The 18,600-nt window shown below is 48.5% G+C and overlaps 1 protein-coding gene across 10 annotated transcripts in view; it reads right to left on the reverse strand.

Moving 5' to 3' along the window:
- The window catches only part of B3GLCT (beta 3-glucosyltransferase), a 143,874-nt gene that overhangs the window by 116,753 nt on the left and 8,521 nt on the right, over window positions 1–18,600 (reverse strand). For 7 of the 10 annotated variants that reach the window (XM_045016436.1, XM_045016428.1, XM_045016477.1 and 4 more), the window contains exon 3: window positions 1,458–1,497. In XM_045016436.1, coding sequence (XP_044872371.1) covers window positions 1,458–1,497 — 40 coding nt within the window. Of the gene's footprint in view, window positions 1–1,457; window positions 1,498–5,600; window positions 5,668–18,600 lie in introns of all 10 variants that reach the window. The other 3 variants (XM_045016449.1, XM_045016441.1, XM_045016456.1) reach the window with 1 other exon arrangement.

An 18,600-nucleotide genomic window follows, 5' to 3' on the forward strand; every position in this document is an offset into this window, starting at 1 on the left:
GGTCGGCAACCTTTCAGAAGTGCTGTGCCGAGTCTTCATTTATTCACTCTAATTTAAGGTTTTGCGTGCCAGTAATACATTTTAACGTTTTTAGAAGGTCTTTTTCTATAAGTCTATAATATATAACTAAACTATTGCTGTATGTAAAGTAAATAAGGTTTTTAAAATGTTTAAGAAGCTTCATTTAAAATTAAATTAAAATGTAGAGCCCCCCGGACGGGTGGCCAGGACCCGGGCAGTGTGAGTGCCACTGAAAATCAGCTCGTGTGCCGCCTTCGGCACCCGTGCCATAGGTTGCCTATCCCCTGAACTAGGGTACTGAGATAGGACCTGTTGGTCAGACAGAGGACCAGAGCCCGGGGACAGCTAAAGAGGGGTACCGTGATGGAGTTGGATTGTTGAAGGACTGAGCCCGGGGAGAGCTGTAGGACATTTTGGACTTATATCCCAGAAGGAGTTAATTTGTTTGCAAAACAGACTGTGTGTGTGACTTAGCAGGAAGGCTGAGTCACCAAAGACCCACCTGACATGCACAGCAACCGACAGGGGTCACCGTAAGCCTACAAATTGAGAAACTGCAGGCACGCACACACTCGACCAGGGGCGCTTGTGAGAAGTGGGTGCCACCCCTTTACAGATTCACTATCATGGTTAAACCTTTCTTTGTCCTTCTACAATAGCCTGCAGGCCAGTGTGACAGTCTGTATGAGAATACACCGGTTCACAATCAAAAATGTAAATAATGTTTACTATTTTCACTATGAAAAGTTTCTCCGTTACAGAAGGATGTTTGTTTTTATTATGTTTTATGTACTTTTCAGGTAGAGAGTTTCTCCATATTTGAAGATGGCCTGAACATTTTCAATATTCTTTTGAAAGGGTACATGAAAAGTTACCTCCATAGTCTGCCTCACATGGCATGTCCAGTAAAGGTATTTATTCCGCTGCTTAGCATTTTACTAGTCTTTCCACAGGTGCTTAACATACATTTCTACAACTCTATTATACTATTAGACCTTGAGAGTGGTGCCTTGTAGTCTCACAATTAAGTCCTTACAATTCAGTTACATTCTAAGAAGCAACCTGATAAAAAAATACCACTGTGAGGTACTAAGCTTATTGTCTCAATTACTTTCATATCACAGGTACTCAGTTTATAAATAAGATGGATTTTTCTAACTATTAGCTCTGCAAATGGCTAGCTGGTCTATTGCTAGCTCATGCATCATCACCAGAAGATTCTGGAATTAGCAGTTAACTAACAATGCTGCTGAGTAATAGGGTGCCATTTTACATGGTGACTAATCTAAGCATAACTGTACTTTAACATTACTAGTAAAGCAACTATAAGTAAATAGAAAATAAGCATTACACAAGATCACTGACAGAACATGAGGATATATACATTTCAATATGGGACTACTATAGCTTTGACTAAGAAGAATTTGTTTACTTACCTATGTTTATTTGATTTGATTTTCCACTTTTTCTAAACTCCTGTTTTAAGAAAAGAAAAAAACATGAGGATGCTGACAAAAATCCTAATGTTTGCATAGAGATCTAAATAATGAAGTGTTTACCAGGTTCTATCTGAATTCTTAGCATGTTTTAACACACTCTAGGATAAAAAAAAACCTAGCGTAAAGTCTTTCAACCCTCAGGGACAGCTATTTAATATAATAAGGACATCTTCTACATGGTCATACAATGACTGAGGCAAGGTATTTGCATATTTAAAGAATTACTGAAAAGCATTATATAATGCTTATTTCTTACAAATCTAATTATGGAGGAATTTGTTATTGCTGTAAGCATTTTACTTTTTTTTTAATGTCCTTCATGGATACCTATTGTGACTAAACATATAAAAAGGTACAAAATACAGAAAAAAATCATAGCAAATTCAGGAACACCTCATTCATATGTGATCAGCTACCATATGTCTATTGAGATAAACAAGGTGGATGAGGTAATACCTTTTATTGGACCAATTTCTGTTGGTGAGAGAGAAGCTTTCAAGCCACAGAGCCCTTTTTCAGGTCTGGGAAAGGTACTTCCAGCATCACAGCACAAGGCAAGCTGAAACAGAGGGTTTAGCTTAAGTACACCTCTACCCTGATAATAACGCGACCCAGTATAACACGAATTCAGATATAATGCGGTAAAGCAGCGCTCCAGGGGGTGGGGCTGCGCACTCCGGCGGATCAAAGCAAGTTCAATATAACGCAGTTTCACCTATAACGCAGTAAGATTTTTTGGCTCCCGAGGATAGCATTATATCGGGGTAGAGGTGTAGTTAGCACATACTGTAAGGGAACATTCAAGGTAAAGTGGTCTGTTAACACCTCTGCAGTCATAGGACAAAAAGAGGGGTTTAGTGGATTACAGATTGTTGTAATAACCCATAAATTCAGTGTCTCTGTTCAGTGAATGGTTTTTAGGGTCTATCAGAGTAATGAATTTAAGCTTGCAGGCTTGTCTTTTGAAAGCGTTGTGTAAATTTCCTTTGAAGATGAGGACTGATAGGTCAGATATAGTGATCGCTCTGTGAAAAAACAATGAGGAGTCCTTGTGGCACCTTAGAAACTAACAAATTTATTTGGGCATAAGCTTTTGTAATCCACTTCATCAAGTGCATGGAGTGGAAAATACAGTAAGCAGGTATAAATATACAGACATGAAAAGATGGCAGTTGCCTTACCAAGTCGGGGGTCAGTGCTAACAAGGCCAATTCAATTAGGGTGGAAATGGCCCATTCCCAACAGTTGACAAGAAGAGGTGAGTATCAACAGAGGGAAAATTATTTTTTGTAGTGACCCAGCCACTCCCAGTCTTTATTCAGGCTTAATTTGATGGTGTCAAGTTTGCAAATTAATTCCAGTTCTGCAGTTTCTTGTTGAAGTCTGTTTTTGAAGTTTTTTTTGTTGAAGAATGGCGACTTTTAAGTCTGTTATTGAGTGCCAGGGAGATTGAAGTGCTCTCCTACTGGTTTTTGAATGTTACAATTCTTGATGTCTGATTTGTCTCTGTGATATTCCCTTCTGGTGTTATCTGGACCGGTGATCTGCTAGGCCTCTCCAATCCTTGGATCTGGGAGCCAGCCTTACCCTGCTCTGCTGTGGGAACCCTCACTCCTGGGCTGTTCATGCACAGCCTCTGGCATGTAAGCTCTTGCAAGCGAATGATACTAGCCAATATCTCCGGTCCCAGAAACAACCCTAGGAACCTCCATCTTGCAGTGTCCAGTTATGCCTGCAGGACGCTGTTAAATTGACTAACTTATATAAGCTTGCAAAGAAATTGACATGTACCAGGCTTGTTATTCCAAGGAGAGCTTCTGACACACTTCAAACCAAATGCACTGCTTCAGGTAGAATAAACAAATTTATTAACTATAAAGATAGATCTTAAGTGATTAGAAGTCAAAGCATAACAAGTCAGATTTGGTCAATGAAATAAAAGCAAAAGCTATTCTAAGCTGATCTTAACACTTTCAGTGTCCTTACAACCTTAGGTGTTTCTCACCACAGGCTGGCTGGTTACTTTTCAGGCAGGCTCTCCCCTTTGATCAGAGCTTCAGTCGCTTGGTGGTGGTGGTGTCTGTAGATGTAAGTGGAAGAGAGAGAGCATGGCAAAATGTCTCTCCCGTTTTTTTAACACGTCCTTTCTTTCCTCTTGGCTTTGCCCCCTCCCCCCCGCTTCAGAGTCAGGTGAGCATTACTTCATCACAGTCCCAAACTGCCAAAAGGAAGGGGGTGACTCCCTTTAGGGTCTAACAGATTCTTTTGTTGCTGCCTAAGCCAGTGTCCATTTTTCCTGTGAGGCTGCGCTGGGTTTGTCCCATCCATGCCCTGACAAGGTCTGAACTGCCTCTCTGTTCTTGGAGAGGTTTTGCATGGGCTTGCTTTAAACCATGAGGATACATTTTCAGCCTCATAACTAAATACATGAAATTATAACCTATAACCTTATAATAACATTACTGTAACAATGACTATAATATCACTATAACAACCATGCTCTGTGCATTAAGAGCCTTCTGAAGACACCCAACATAACATTTGCACTGGATACCACCCAATCATTTTATAAAGATGAACATGGGGATGTAGGGTGTTCCACCGAGGTACAGAGCATCACACTTCCCCTCTTAGTTTGCTGCAAGAGGGTTAGTCATTGACTATCTCAAAGGCAGTTGTTTATTATAGTTCTCTTGGCATCCAGCCATTAAGGCTATTAGGCAGCATGCCTCAGTTTCCCCATTCACACACGGCAAACCAGTTTTCTTTTTTTATGGTTTCTCTGCTGTGATAAGCTTTAAACCTGTTTACAGGTATTAACTGAAAAGTAGCATTATCATAAGGTTTAACATCCATGTTGAAATTCTTACCCCAAAACTTAACATCAGTAAGTGTAGTTTGAGGTTAGTTTGTTCATTACCCATGGTGTTCTTTGACTCTCTCCCATGTAATCAGTCACTGGCTTCTCTTTCCCTCCAGTGTTTCCCTTTGTGCAGGCTCTTAATTTAATCATGTTTCTGGCATTTTGATATCTCAGGGTCTGGCAAGATACGGGTCCAGAAGGATCCTGCACATTGGCTGGCCCTTTGGGGAGCGGTCTCCCAACCCCAGGACTGTACATATGTAGGGAATCCAACTTCCCTTTTGGGGTTACCCTGTGTTTCCCCCTCCCAGCACTGAGTCCTTCCCTGCCCCCAAGAGGGCTGTGATCTGTGCTCTCTGGGCTAGGTGTATTTTGATCAGATTCACCCTTTCCCAGCAGCTTTCCCATAACTGCTCTCTGTCTCTCACCAGCCTGGGGAAAGCACCCACCCCCCTCTGTGAGTTGGGTCGCTTGTATTCTGGCAGACTATCACCTGGCAATTTCCTGCTCTCAACTCCTCTGCTGTTACAGACGTTGGAGCTGCATCTTCATGTAATGAGAGACAGTTACTTTCCAAAAAAATTATCAGGAATAGCACCCTGAAAAATTGGGACCTGGATTGAGGTACCCCCCACCAACCCTTTCTCTGTCCCAGAGAAGTCAGCTGTGTGACTGCTCCCCTCCAGGAGGTCAGTTACACAGTTCTTTCTCAAAACCTGGGTCACAGGCTGAGTGCCTGGGTGCACAGATGCTGACCCAGCCATCCTGCTAGTGTCCTGGGCATCCTACCCCAAGTGACTAGTGAGGAGACATTCCTGTACCCTCACTATTCCTTCCCCAGTTTCCTTCTCTGAGCCCCCTCCTTCAACTGCAGAACTCTGCCAGCTAACAACTGGGACAGTTTCTTTAATCACTGACAACACCTCTCCTTCCCCTGTGCCTGAGGGCATGTTGCCTTCTGCTGGAGAGGAGCTAGTCTCAGCCTCTCCCATACTTGGAAGCACCCTGCTTCCCTGTGTTACAGAGGCCCGGTCTACACTGGTGGGGAGGGGGCAGGGGGTCGATGTAAGATACGCAACTTCAGCTACGAGAATAGCATAGCTGAAGTCAATGTATCTAGATGAGACGCGATAAATCAATCCCCGATAGATCGATTGCTACCCACCGATCCGGCGGGTAGTGTGGATGTACCCAGAGTCACAGGAATCCTCACCCACCTCAGTCGTTTCTGAGATCCCCTGCCCCTTTTCTGGGCTCTCCTCTGGGACACATTTCTCTATGCTCCTGTCAAGAATATAGATAGAAGGGTAGCATAAAATCCCTCCTTGGCAGCTATACTAAATTGCCTTACCTGTGAGGGCTTAAGTAGTTCAAATAACCTAGCTGGCACCTGACCAGAAGAACCAATGAGAAAAGAAGATGCTTTCAAATCGGGGGTAAGGAGGAGGTTTTGTTTGGGCTCTCTCTGTTGTTCCCTCTCCAAATGGAGGGAGAGACCAAGCAGGTGCAACATCTGAAAATATACCTGGAACAACAGATCTAAAAATCACAGAAATTGTAAATAGGGCAAGGAAATGTGTTAGGTTATCTTTTGTTTTGACTTGTGAATTTTTCTGTACTACAGAGGTAGTTTTATTCCTGTTTTTGTACTGTAAAGCTGAGCACAGGGGGGAATCCTCTGTGTTTTAAATCTTACTACCCTGTAAAGTTATCTTCCATCCTGATTTTGCAGGTGTGATTCTTTAATTTTTCTTTATAAATAAAGTTCTTCTTTTAAGAGCCGGGTTGATTTCAGTGTCCTGAAGACAGAGAGTCTGGTCTGTGCTTACATTGCTAAGGCAATTGGTTGGTATATTATTCTCAAGCCTCCCCAGGAAAGGGGGTGAAGGGGCTTGGGGGGATAGGGATGACAAGTGACCCTTTCCTGAATTTTTGTGTAAATCACTTGGTGGTGGTAGCAATACCGTCCAAGGACAAAGAAAAGAATTTGTGCCTTGGGGAAGTTTTAACCTAAGCTGGTAGAAAAGACGGTTACTCACCTGTAGTAACTGTTGTTCTTCGAGATGTGTTGCTCCTATCCATTCCAGTTAGGTGTGCGCGCCGCGCGTGCACGGCTCTTCGGAACATTTTTACCCTAGCAACACTCGGTGGGTCGGCTGGGCGCCCCCTGGAGTGGCGCCACTATGGCGCAGGATATATACCCCTGCCGACCCATCCGCTCCTCAGTTCCTTCTTGCCGGCTACTCCGATAGTGGGGAAGGAGGGCGGGTCTGGAATGGATAGGAGCAACACATCTCGAAGAACAACAGTTACTACAGGTGAGTAACCGTCTTTTCTTCTTCGAGTGATTGCTCCTATGCATTCCAGTTAGGTGATTCCCAAGCCTTACGTAGGCGGTGGGGTCGGAGTTAGATGTTGCTGAATGCAAACTGCTAAGCCAAAGGCTGCATCAGCTATGGACTCTTGGACCAATGAGTCAAAAGTGTGGATCGAGGACCAGGGAGCTGCACGACACATCCCCTGAAAGGGTATGTGAGCCAGGAAGGCAGCAGAGAAGCCTGAGCCCTGGTGGAATGTGCAGTAAGATGGCTCCATGGAACATGGGCCAAAAATCCAGGAGGTGCGGATGCACAACGTCATTGAATATGAAATCCTCTAGGAGGAGACAGGTAAGCCCTTCGTCCGGTATGCCGGTACGACAACGGTTTGGGGGCATTACGAGAGGGCTCTGTCCGCCAGATATAGATTGCGGACACCCTACGGACGTCGAAGGAGTGCAATTGTTGTTCTCCTTGCAATGAGAGTGGCTTCGGAAAGAAGACCTGAAGGAAGACATCCTGGTAGATATAAAAGGCCGACACCTCCTTAGGGAGGCAGGGCGGACGTGGTAAGAACTGCCCTTGTCCTAGCGGAACACATTATACTGTGGGCCTATTGTGAGAGCCTGAATCTCGGAGACTCGTCTGGCCGTTTGAAAGGCTACAGGAAAACCGTCTCCCAGGACAGGTATATCAATGAGCATGCTGAGATTGGCTCAAATAGGGCAGGCATAGACTGGTTAGAACCAGGTTGAGGACCCAGGTTTATGGCGGGGCCCCACTTGGGGGGTATAAACGCTCCAAGCCCTGAGGAACCTGATGGAATGGATCGGGACCTCGGCGGGAGAAACACTGCGTGTTTCGAAGCAGCAGGAGAAACGCGTCCACTTCGCCAGATACATTAACCGAGTGGAAGATTTTCTACCACCCCGGAGAATCCTGTAGACCCGAGGCAGAACCACGTAACTCGGAACGGGTTAGCCACGCAGCAGCCCTGTTGTGAGGTGCAGGGAGTACAAGTCCGGGTGGTGAAGCTCGCCGTGATCCCGCGACACGGGGCCTGGGCAAAGAGGGTTGGCTACCGACAGGTGTAGCAACATGGTGCACCAGTGCTGCCCGGGTTACGCTGGAGCGATCACGATCAGGTGCGGTCTGTCCCTGCGGAGTTTTAGCAGGACCCTGTGAACCAGCGGGAACAGTGTAAAGGCGTACAGCAGATGGCTGATCCACGGCCTCAGGGAAACCCCCCCAAGACCGAGCCTGGGGAGAGGCCTTGGAACGAGGAGAACTTCTTTCTTTCTTCGTTCTTGCGAGAGCGAGGCGGCTATGCGGGAAAAGCTCCACGTCCGGAAAACGGAATGGATAATGTCCGGAGGAAACGACCACTTGCGAGACAGGAAGGATCTGCTGAGGCGATCCGCCAGCTGAGACGCCTGGTACACAAGGCAGAGCGGTCTCAGCTCTCGGACATTGATGTGTAAGGCCATCTCTCGCGCCGACCGAAGGCCGTGAGTGCGAAGCCGAGCCAGGGGAGCACCCAGCCGAGAGATGGGGTGTCTGTCCGGAGGGACCCCGAGGGGTGAATGGAACAGCCTGCCTGGATACACCAGGGAGGGCGCTGACTCCCGGTCGAGGGAGCCTAGGATGCTCGGGGGGAACGAGACGACCACGAGTATGGTATCTCTGCCCGGGTGGTACACCCAGGTGAGCCACAATTGAAGTGGACGGAGGCGAAGCCTGGCATGTTCGGTTACAAACGTGCAGACAGCCGTGTGACTCAGGAAACCTAGGCAAGTGCGAGCCAAAGTTGTCGGGAAGGACCGTAGGCCTTGTACAATCGTTACCCTCGCCTGAAACCGAGGCTGAGGTAAGCAGGCTCTGGAGAGACTGGAGGCCAGGGCGGCCCCAATGAATTCTATTCCCTGTGTGGGAATGAGAGTGGATTTTTCCATTGATCATCAGGCCTAGACACGGGAATAGGTCCGTGTCGATGCCCACACGACTGGTAACTTGGGCCTGGTGGTCCCTTGAATGAGCCAATCGTCTAGATACGGAGAACGTGTATCCGACGGTGGCGAAGAGACGCGGCGACTACAGCCATGCACTTTGCATACACTTGGGCTGTATAGAGGCCAACCGGGAGGGCCGTATACTGGAAACGACGGTAGGCCCCAAACGAGGGCACCTTCTGTGTGGAGAAGAAATAGTGATGTGAAACATGCGCCCTGCATATGGAGGGCGGCGTACCAGTTTCCGGGATCCAAGGATGGGATTGACGTCCCCCCTGGGTACCGTGCGGAACTTATCCGCATCGTGACTTGTCACGGTCCCGCAGGTCTAGGATAGGTCTGAGACCTCCCTTCGCCTAGGGGATAGGTTTCGTCCTTAGGTACCTCCTGTACCTTTGGGGTCCGGATTGACGCCCACGACCGCGTAAGCCACGCCCGCTGGCAAAGTACTGACTTTGGCAAGGCGCAGGGAAAGAGCGGATACGCTGGGGACGGCAATGTCGGTTCTGAATTACCGGCATGTGTATGCCGACAGGGAGAGAGCTCAAAGCGACCCTGCTGCCCTCTAGGCTTTGCCGCTTAGGGCCAGTGTTTCCAGGGAACAGGCCTTTGTCATTGAAGGGCAAGTCCTGTACAGTGTGCCGCAGCTGCGAGGGAAGGCTCGATAACTGGAGCCATCTTGTGGCCACCCCCGAGGCCAGAGCGGGAGTTCTGAAGAACCGCCTCTGTAAATTTGGCTGCCACCCATAGTAGTGGCTAAGCAGGGCTTGCCAGTCTGCCACACGAAGTTGCAGGGCCCCCGCCGAGTATATCTTACGGCCCAGTAAGACCATATGCCTAGCCTCCTTAGATATAGGGGCTGGTGCGTTTGGATTAGAGGAGGGCCCGAGGAGTATGTTCCTGCCCCCCCTATCCGGGGAGGAGGAAGAAGAAAGGCCAGGGAGAAGCGGGTCCTGTGTGGGCTCGCGCTCCTGGACGACCTCCTGATCCGGCGGGATCGGGGAGCCCGGTGGATGAACCGGGGCTTGCTCCATACCGGTCGGAGGGGGACAGCTAATTGTCACCTCTGGCACCCAGAGCTCCGACGGAGCGGAGCGAGATGGGATCACTGGTACGCCGCTGGCGTGGTAGGACACCCAAGGCGTCCAGAATGACCACTGATAGGTCTCCTGGAAGACTCTGGAGGGCCCATCGGAAAACAGAGTTCTACGCATAGGAAGCGTCCGCACGGAACGACACTGATGCGTGTCTGGATGGCCCTGGAGGAGCTGAAAAGCCCATGGTAGAGTCTGCGTCTGTAACTGACGTCACTCGACGCTGCGCCCGGGATCGGTACCGGGACGGATCGGTGCTGCGGGACGCTGACCGGTGCCGCGAGTACTACTGGTACCGACATGGAGAACGGTGCCGAGACTGAGAGCGGCGTCGGGACCTCGATCGGCGGGACCGAGAACATCTGCGGGACCGCGATCGTAAACGGTGCCGCTCTGCGGTGCCGACGGAGGGTGGACTGATCAAGGCAGGCTTGCCGATTGACTATGTAACCCGCACCGGCGGTGCCGGGGGTTGAGGCAGCGCAGGCTCTGCCCTCGCCAGCAACTCCCTCGCTGTGGAAATGTTTCCGGCGTGGAGGGAATAGTGAGCTCGACCACAGCTCGCACCACAGACGCCACTTCATAGCGAGCTCGACCACGGGCCGTACCGGGGAGCGTTCCCGCACCGGACTCGACGGCTTTGCCTGGCCGGAGTTAATGGTGCGGGTATTGTCGGTGCCGCGGCAGACATCGGTGTCGGGTGGTCCGACTGAGCATCGCGCTCGGCTGCGGAGCAGGCAGCTCGGACGCAGCTTCAGAGCGAGCTCGACCACGGTCCGTACCGGGGAGCTTGCCAGCACCGGACTCGACGGTCCTTACCTGGCCGGAGTTGATGGTGTGGATATCGTCGGTGCACAGCAGACATCGGTGCCGGGCGATCCGACTGAGCATAGCGCTCAGCTGCGGAGCAGGTGGCTCTGACGCAGCTTCCTAGCGAGCCCGACCACGGTTAGTACCGGGGAGCTTACCGGCACCGGACTCGACGGCTCCTGCCTGGCCGGAGTTAATGGTGCGGATAGTGCCGGTGCCACGGCAGACATCGGTGCCGGGCAATCCGACTGAGCATCGCGCTCGGCTGCGGAGCAGGCAGCTCGGATGCAGCTTCAGAGTGAGCTCGACCGCGGTCCGTACCGGGGAGCTAGCCAGCACCGGACTCGACGGTCCTTACCTGGCCGGAGTTGATGGTGCGGATATCGTCGGTGCCGTGGCAGACATCGGTGCCGGGCGATCCGACTGAGCATAGCGCTCGGCTGCGGAGCAGGTGGCTCGGACACAGCTTCCTAGCGAGCTCGACCGCGGTCCGTACCGGGGAGCTTTGCAACACCGGACTCAATGGTTCTTACCTGGCCAGAGTTGATGGTGTGGATATCGTCGGTGCCGCGGCAGACATCGGTGCCGGGCGATCCCACTGAGCATAACGCTCGGCTGCGGAGCAGGCGGCTCGGACGCAGCTTCATAGCGAGCTCGACCACGGTCCGTACCGGGGAGCTTTCCAGCACCGGACTCGATGGCTCTTGCCTGGCCGGAGTTAATGGTGCGGATATTGTCGGTGCCGCGGCAGACATCGGTGCCGGGTGCTCCGACTGAGTATAGCGCTCGGCTGCGGAGCAGGCGGCTCGGACGCAGCTTCAGAGCGAGCTCGACCACGGACCATACCGGGGAGCTTTCCAGCACCGGACTCTACGGCTCTTGCCTGGCCGGAGTTAATGGTGCGGATATTGTCGGGGCCGCGGCAGACATCGGTGCCGGGCGAGCCGACTGAGCATAGCGCTCGGCTGCGGAGCAGGCGGCTCGGACGCAGCTTCGTAGCGAGCTCGACCACGGTTCGTACCGGGGAGCTTTCCAGCACCGGACTCGACGGCTCTTGCCTGGCCGGAGTTAATGGTGCGGATATTGTCGGTGCCGTGGCAGACATCGGTGCCGGGCGATCCGACTGAGCATCGCGCTCAGCTGCGGAGCAGGGACGTCGGCGACGGTCGGTGCCGAGAGGCCTTAGCGGTACCGGCGATCCGGTGCCGAGGGAGCGCTCCTTGAAGATTAACCAGCGCTCGGCGCCGAGAGCGGAGGAGCAAGAGCTGCCTCCCTCAGGAGCTGCTTGAGGGGAAAGCCCCGCTCCCCTTTGTTCTCAGATGAAAGGCCTCACAAAAGCGGCACTTATCTGTGTGGTGAGATCCCTCGAGGCACTTAAGAGAGGATCTCTTGTCGGCAGCGGCTTATGGCCGGCCGAGCATTACACAACCCTGTGGACCGGGCATCGGACCCGGTACCGGGTGAGGGGACGGGGATAAACCCCGAACCCCTGTAAAATAAATACTATTCTACAAACAAAATAAAGTTAACTACAACTGTAAACAGAACGAGAAAAACTACGAGTAGCTAGGGAAGTGGAGGTCAGTTAAGCTGCGCTCCACTGTTCCAACTGGCCGTCACGGGCGGGAAGAAGGAACTGAGGAGCGGATGGGTCGGCAGGGGTATATATCCTGCGCCATAGTGGCGCCACTCCAGGGGGCGCCCAGCCGACCCACCGAGTGTTGCTAGGGTAAAAATGTTCCGAAGAGCCGTGCATGCGCGGCGCGCACACCTAACTGGAATGCATAGGAGCAATCACTCGAAGAAGAATATAAGCTATGGGGTCTTTCATGCAAGTCCCCACATCTACTCCCCAGAGTTTAGAGTATCAGAGGGGTAGCCGTGTTAGTCTGGTTCTGTAGAAGCAGCAAAGAATCCTGTGGCACCTTATAGACTAACAGACGTTTTGCAGCATGAGCTTTCGTGGGTGAATACCCACTTCTTCGGATGCCATCCGAAGAAGTGGGTATTCACCCACGAAAGCTCAGAGTTTAGAGTGTGTGTGGGGGAACCCTGACAGCTCCCTAGAGCTGGTTTTGCCTCTGGTTCAGCTGCGACCTGCTGGCAGCTAACAACCTGGACAGTTCTCTCCCCGGCAGGCATTACACCCCCATCCTTTCCTGATGTGGTGTTGCCTCCAGCTGCAGTGCAGGAGTTGGTCTCAACCACCCTCCCACCTGGAAGCACACTGCTTCCCCCAGCTGCAGAAGAATCAAGGAGACTCTCTCCCATTCTCTCAGCAGTTCCTTTCCCTTGGGGGTCCCAGCATAACACTCCCTCCTGCTGTAGGCAAATACTTTAACCTGAGCTACATGGAAAAAATCATTACCAAGTAGCAGATCGAATAGGAGGTATTCCATTACCCCGCCCCCCAGTCAAAACACTTTCCAAACCATATGGATTTTAGCTATTGGCATGAGAAATCTGCTTTTGCCCACCCCCACAATCTCTGCCATTTGGCCAGGCAACATACTGGCCTTTGGGACCACACTCTGCTTAACCAGAGAGATCTGGGCCCCTGTATCCCTCTGCCCCAAATATTCCCTGCCATCAGTTTGAACAGCCTTCACATGCTCCATATCTGGTTCTGCAGAGGCTAACCACACAGAACCAATGGAATAGGTTTCAATTGCTGGGAGGGGTGGGTTCTGTGTTGAGGACAGCAGAACTAACATGAGCTATTGTTTGCCTGCTTCCTCCTAGCACAGGGCATTTATTCCTCAGGCGATCAGTGGAATTACACTGATAGCACCTTTTTTAACAATTACTATAACATCCATGGTCAGTGCATTATGAGCCTTCTGAAGATATCCAATGCAAAGTTTGTCATGTTGGGTACCACACAATCATTTTATAAAGATGAACATGGGGGTGTAAGGTGTTCCACTGAGCTACAGAGAGTCACAGTGTCCATTTATTCTTTTGCATAGAGACTATCTGGTTTGGCCAATGTACATGGCAGAGGGGCATTGCTGGCACATGAAAAGTGTTCACTCACAAGTGACATGGTGTTTTTGTCTTATTTTCCTGTGTAATTTGAGGGTATTGTGATTATCTGATTTCACACACATAGCTGCTATTGGGACATTTAGTGCACTGGATGCGGTACACCACATGTTGTGATAGGCATGTGTAGAACCCATGGGTCTTGAAAGGTGTGTTGAACATTGCAGCAGAGGAGATAGGAGTGCAGGTTTTGAATCTGTTGTTCTGGCAGGGTCTAGTGATGCTTTGAGTGAAAATAATAGAAGATTAGGGTTGGAAGAGACCTCGGGATGTCATCTAGTCCAACCCCCTGCTCAAAGCAGGACCAACCCCAACTAAATCATCCCAGCCAGGGCTTTGTCAAGCCAGGCCTTAAAAACCTCTAAGGAAGGAGATTCCACCACCTCCCTAGGTAACCCTTTCCAGTCCGTCACCACCCTCCTAGTAAAATAGTTTTTCCCTACTATCCAAACTAGACCTCCCCCACTGCAACTTGAGACCATTGCTCCTTGTTCTGTCATCTGTCACCACTGAGAACAGCCGAGCTCCATCCTCTTTGGAACCCCCCTTCAGGTAGTTGAAGGCCGCTATCAAATTCCCCACACACTTCTCTTCTGCAGACAAATAACCCCGATTCCCTCAGCCTCTCCTCATAAGCCATGTGCCCCAGCCCCCTAATCATTTTCATTGCTCTCCACTGGACTCCAATTTGTTCACATCCTTTCTGTAGTGGGGGGCCCAAAACTAGACGCAATGCTCCAGATGTGGCCTCACCAGTGCCAAATAGAGAGGAATAATCACTTCCCTCGATCTGCGGGCAATGCTCCTACTAATGCAGCCCAATGTGCCGTAGGGTGACCAGACAGCAAGTGTGAAAAATCGGGACAGGGAGTGGGGGGTTATAGGAGCCTATATAAGAAGAAGCCCCAAATATCGGGACTGTCCCTATAAAACCGGGACATCTGGTCACCCTAATGTGCCATCATCCTTCTTGGTAACAAGGGCACACTGTTTACTCATATCCTGCTTCTTCTCCAGTTGATGTGTCTTGATCTGTGAGGAGCCTAACTCAACAACTATGTGGGTGAAACTAGACAATCACTATGCTCGCGTATGAAATCTCATAGGAAAATAAGACAAAAACACCACATCACTGTTGGTGAACGTTTTTCAGAGAGCGATCACTCTATATCTGACGTATCAGTCCTCATCTTCAAAGGAAACTTACATTGCACTTTCAAAAAATGAGCCTAGGACCTTATGTACTCTGACAGACACTAAAAATCATGGACTGAACAGAAACACTGAATTTATGGGTTATTACAAAAATCTGTAACCCACTAAACCCCTCTTTTTGTCTTATGACTGCGGAGGTGTTAACAGACCACTTTACCTCGAATGTTCCCTTACAATATGTGCTAACTACTTAAGCTAAACCTTCTGTTCCACCTTGCCTTGTGCTATGATGCTGGAAGTATCTTTCCCAGACCTGAAGAAGAGCTCTATGTAAGCTCGAAAAATTGTCTCTCTCACCAACAGAAGCTGGTCCAATAAAATATATTACCTCACTCACCTTGTCTCTCTAATATCCTGGGACTGACACAGCTATATCTACATTGCATATTGAGATAAACAACATTCTTAAAGAAAACCCCTAAATCCAAGTTACGCCACAGAGTTCAAAGAAATACAAAAAGGCTGCTGCAGCTGCCCAAATAAATCCCCACAATTTCATGTTATCATATACATTTGTGATGGAATTTTAGCTGCATGCTTAGAAACAGAGTAATGACATTACAGCATCACCGAGGAAACCAAGACGTAAGTTCTAAAAATATCTGGGGCGCTTATTCAACTGATTCTGAATAAGTTGAAGACTGATTCGAAAGAGTGTGTGCTTCAGCTCAGCTGGCTGATAGAGACTAGGGGCTTGTCTACACCGGCAATTTACAGCGCTGCAAATTTCTCACTCAAGGGTGTGAAAAAACACCCCCCTGATTGCAGCAAGTTTCAGCGCTGTAACATGCCAGTACAGACAGTGCACCAGCGCTGGTAGCTACGCCCCTCGTGGAGGTGGTTTTCTTAAAGCGTGCTCTGCCACGACCACACAAGCCACGTTAAAGTGCTGCCGCAGCAACGCTTTAGTGTTGCCAGTGTAGACTAGCCCTAAGTTTAACAGCAGCTTGGGCTTCCTACAAACGTTCTAAAAAGAAAAAAGTCCCAGTTGGCACAGTTTCTCACTGATAGCACCTCTTCAATGCCTCAGTTTCCCCATAAGTAAAATCAAGATAAATATCTATTTCACAGAGATAGAATAAGGTTTAACTGTTTATAAAGTGTTTTGAGATGCTCAGATGGAACGGATTAAGTACACAAGTACTGTTTATTTATTGTAACCTTATTTTTAACAGTGACCTTATTTTTAATTCCCCTACCATTGTGTCTGTTAATTCCTGACTATAAATAGACCAATCCCCCATGATATTCTTTATCATTTTTCATTTTATTTTTTGGGAATTTTGTTTTATCAACAGAGAGAAGGGAGACATGTCAGGTCCTGCCCCTTGGGGGATGGGAGGCTCTGAGGATGAGGAGTGGGGGATTGCAAAGCGAGGGATGGCCAGACTGAAACTGAGCAGCACTGCAACCCTGTGTATGGAGTTCACAAACTCCTGAAGTGGGGAGTAAGGCCAAGCCTCATGGGACAACAGACACAGGAGCCACAGGCCAAACCTGCTGACACGGCAGGTAAACAAACTGGCCCGGCCCTCCAGGGTGCTTACCCTGGTGAGCCGCGTGCCAGAGGTTGCCGACCCCTGCTACAGAGTTAGGTCAACTTAAAGCAGTTTGCATCAATCTAATTCTAAGTGTCTACGCTACAACATTGCTCCCACTGATGTAAATTGCCCACTACACCAACCTAATAACTCCACCTCCACGAGAGGCACAGCACTTTGCTTGATGTAGTTAGAGCAATACATTGTCTGTGTTATTTACACAGCCAGAAGCCAGCCACTCTGGGGCAGGGCTGCTCCAGCTGTCAGTGCCCCACAATACTCCACACAGTTAAGTTAGTGGAAGCACTCCTGGTGAGGACACACAACACCAACAGCAGGGGCATAGTGTGGTCATGAACCACTGCAGTAATTACTGCAGTGGCTGTACGTCAACCTAACTTATCTTGACTTAATTTTGTAGTCGAGACAAGGCATTAGTCTAGTTTCCAGAAAACAGGTATCCACACCGTAAAACACACCTTCACAACTGTCACCCTCAGTAACAGTGTCAGCAAAGTAGTCAAGGGCAGAATAGTCTTTTGAAGATAGACCTTCCACACAGACGTATGATGCACACACAACCTTGCTCTCCAACACAGCTGTCAGAGAGCATCTGGAGGAGACACTTACCCTTTCTGGACATACAGCCCTCAGACTAAAAATAATTTGTAAAAACAAACAAACAGGGCAAAACCTGATATCAGTTGGTGGTTGTTTTTTAAATTAAAATTAACACTAACATAATGCATTTGATTTGTTAGTTTGATCTATAAACATAATAAAAAGAGCAGTCATCTAATTCTCTGGGCATCCTTAACTGTTTTTTTAAAAATACACTAAAATAAGCAGACCCAACAATTCCCCCAGATCAACTCAAATACACAGCCTCAACATAAATATAACAAATTAATCAACCACACACAAAATCCCCACAGTCCAACACCTAGCATACCCAACACATTTCATAAGCCAAGGTGAAAGACAGGCCCTGCGCATGAACATAAACAAAACAGAAGTTGGATTTCATTGTAATCCATAATGCTTCTATCCTGGATGTGTGCCTCTCAGCCTAGCAGTAAGCCATCCTCTAACTCTCTCAGATATGTCTACACTACAGCTGGGAGGGGTGATTTCCAGTGCAAGTAGACAGACTCACTCTAGCGTGCTCACCTTAAACTAGCACGCTAAAACCAGCAGTGTGGACATTGCAGCACTGGCAGCCACTCAGGCTAGCCGCCCAAGCATGCTAACTTGAGGTGAGCTAGCACAAATCTGTCTACCTGCACTGGGAATCACCTCTCTCAGCTACAGAGACATACCCTCAGGTACTCTCCATAATGGGAGCAATATTGGTCTTTGTAGCCCCTTCTCTGACCTTGAGTTAGCCCTCATCCACAATGTTAAAAGAAAAGCCAGTTGAGGAATTTTCTCTAAAGAGTAAGTTCTTTCAGGGGTCACAGACAGATAGTGGTTGCTTATTATAAATTGATAGAACAGTATTTACAGTATGTCATTTTAAGTACAGGATTGTCCTCCAAAACTGCCAGGTAATTCAAGTTTTTACTGGTGAGCACACAGGGTTGTATGGTGAAGCTTGGCACAGTTGTCACCTGTGCCATTTCTGTTATATAGAGGATTACAGTCTACAGAATTCTCAAGAGAGCACTTCTATAGGGATTAAATTAATTTAAGTGAAGTTTTTGGAATTCTAACTTAATGGGAAGAACTTCATAATGAGCATGACAAGTAAAGAGCATACCCTGGAAAGTGACAAAAGCAAGATTTCCATTGTTTCTTTTATTTCTACGTTTGACTGAGAAGTTACGTTGGAAGTAGCCAAACAAAAAAGCAACTGATGGTAATGAAAATATGACGACTTATCTTTCATACCAGAATGCATGTATGTCAGTACATCAAAAGTTTGTGGTACAGAACTTTGAATTTATTAAGATTAATGCTGGAGTAGCAATTTTATATCCAGCAAAAATTAAGATTTATAAATTAATTAATTAGGTCTTTGACTGTGATGATGCCAAGAGATTACTGGATGCAAGTTCTTCAGATGATTAAGAATAAAAGGTAGATATTGCTCACAGAGTCTATTCCTAACTAATTAGCTTTTGGTTCTGTTTTTTTGTCTTTTTTAAAACCCAAAACCTAGCAATTTTGTTATTCAACTAAATGG

This window comes from Mauremys mutica, chromosome 1, assembly GCF_020497125.1.
Source record: "Mauremys mutica isolate MM-2020 ecotype Southern chromosome 1, ASM2049712v1, whole genome shotgun sequence".
NCBI classification, from domain to species: Eukaryota; Metazoa; Chordata; order Testudines; family Geoemydidae; genus Mauremys; species Mauremys mutica.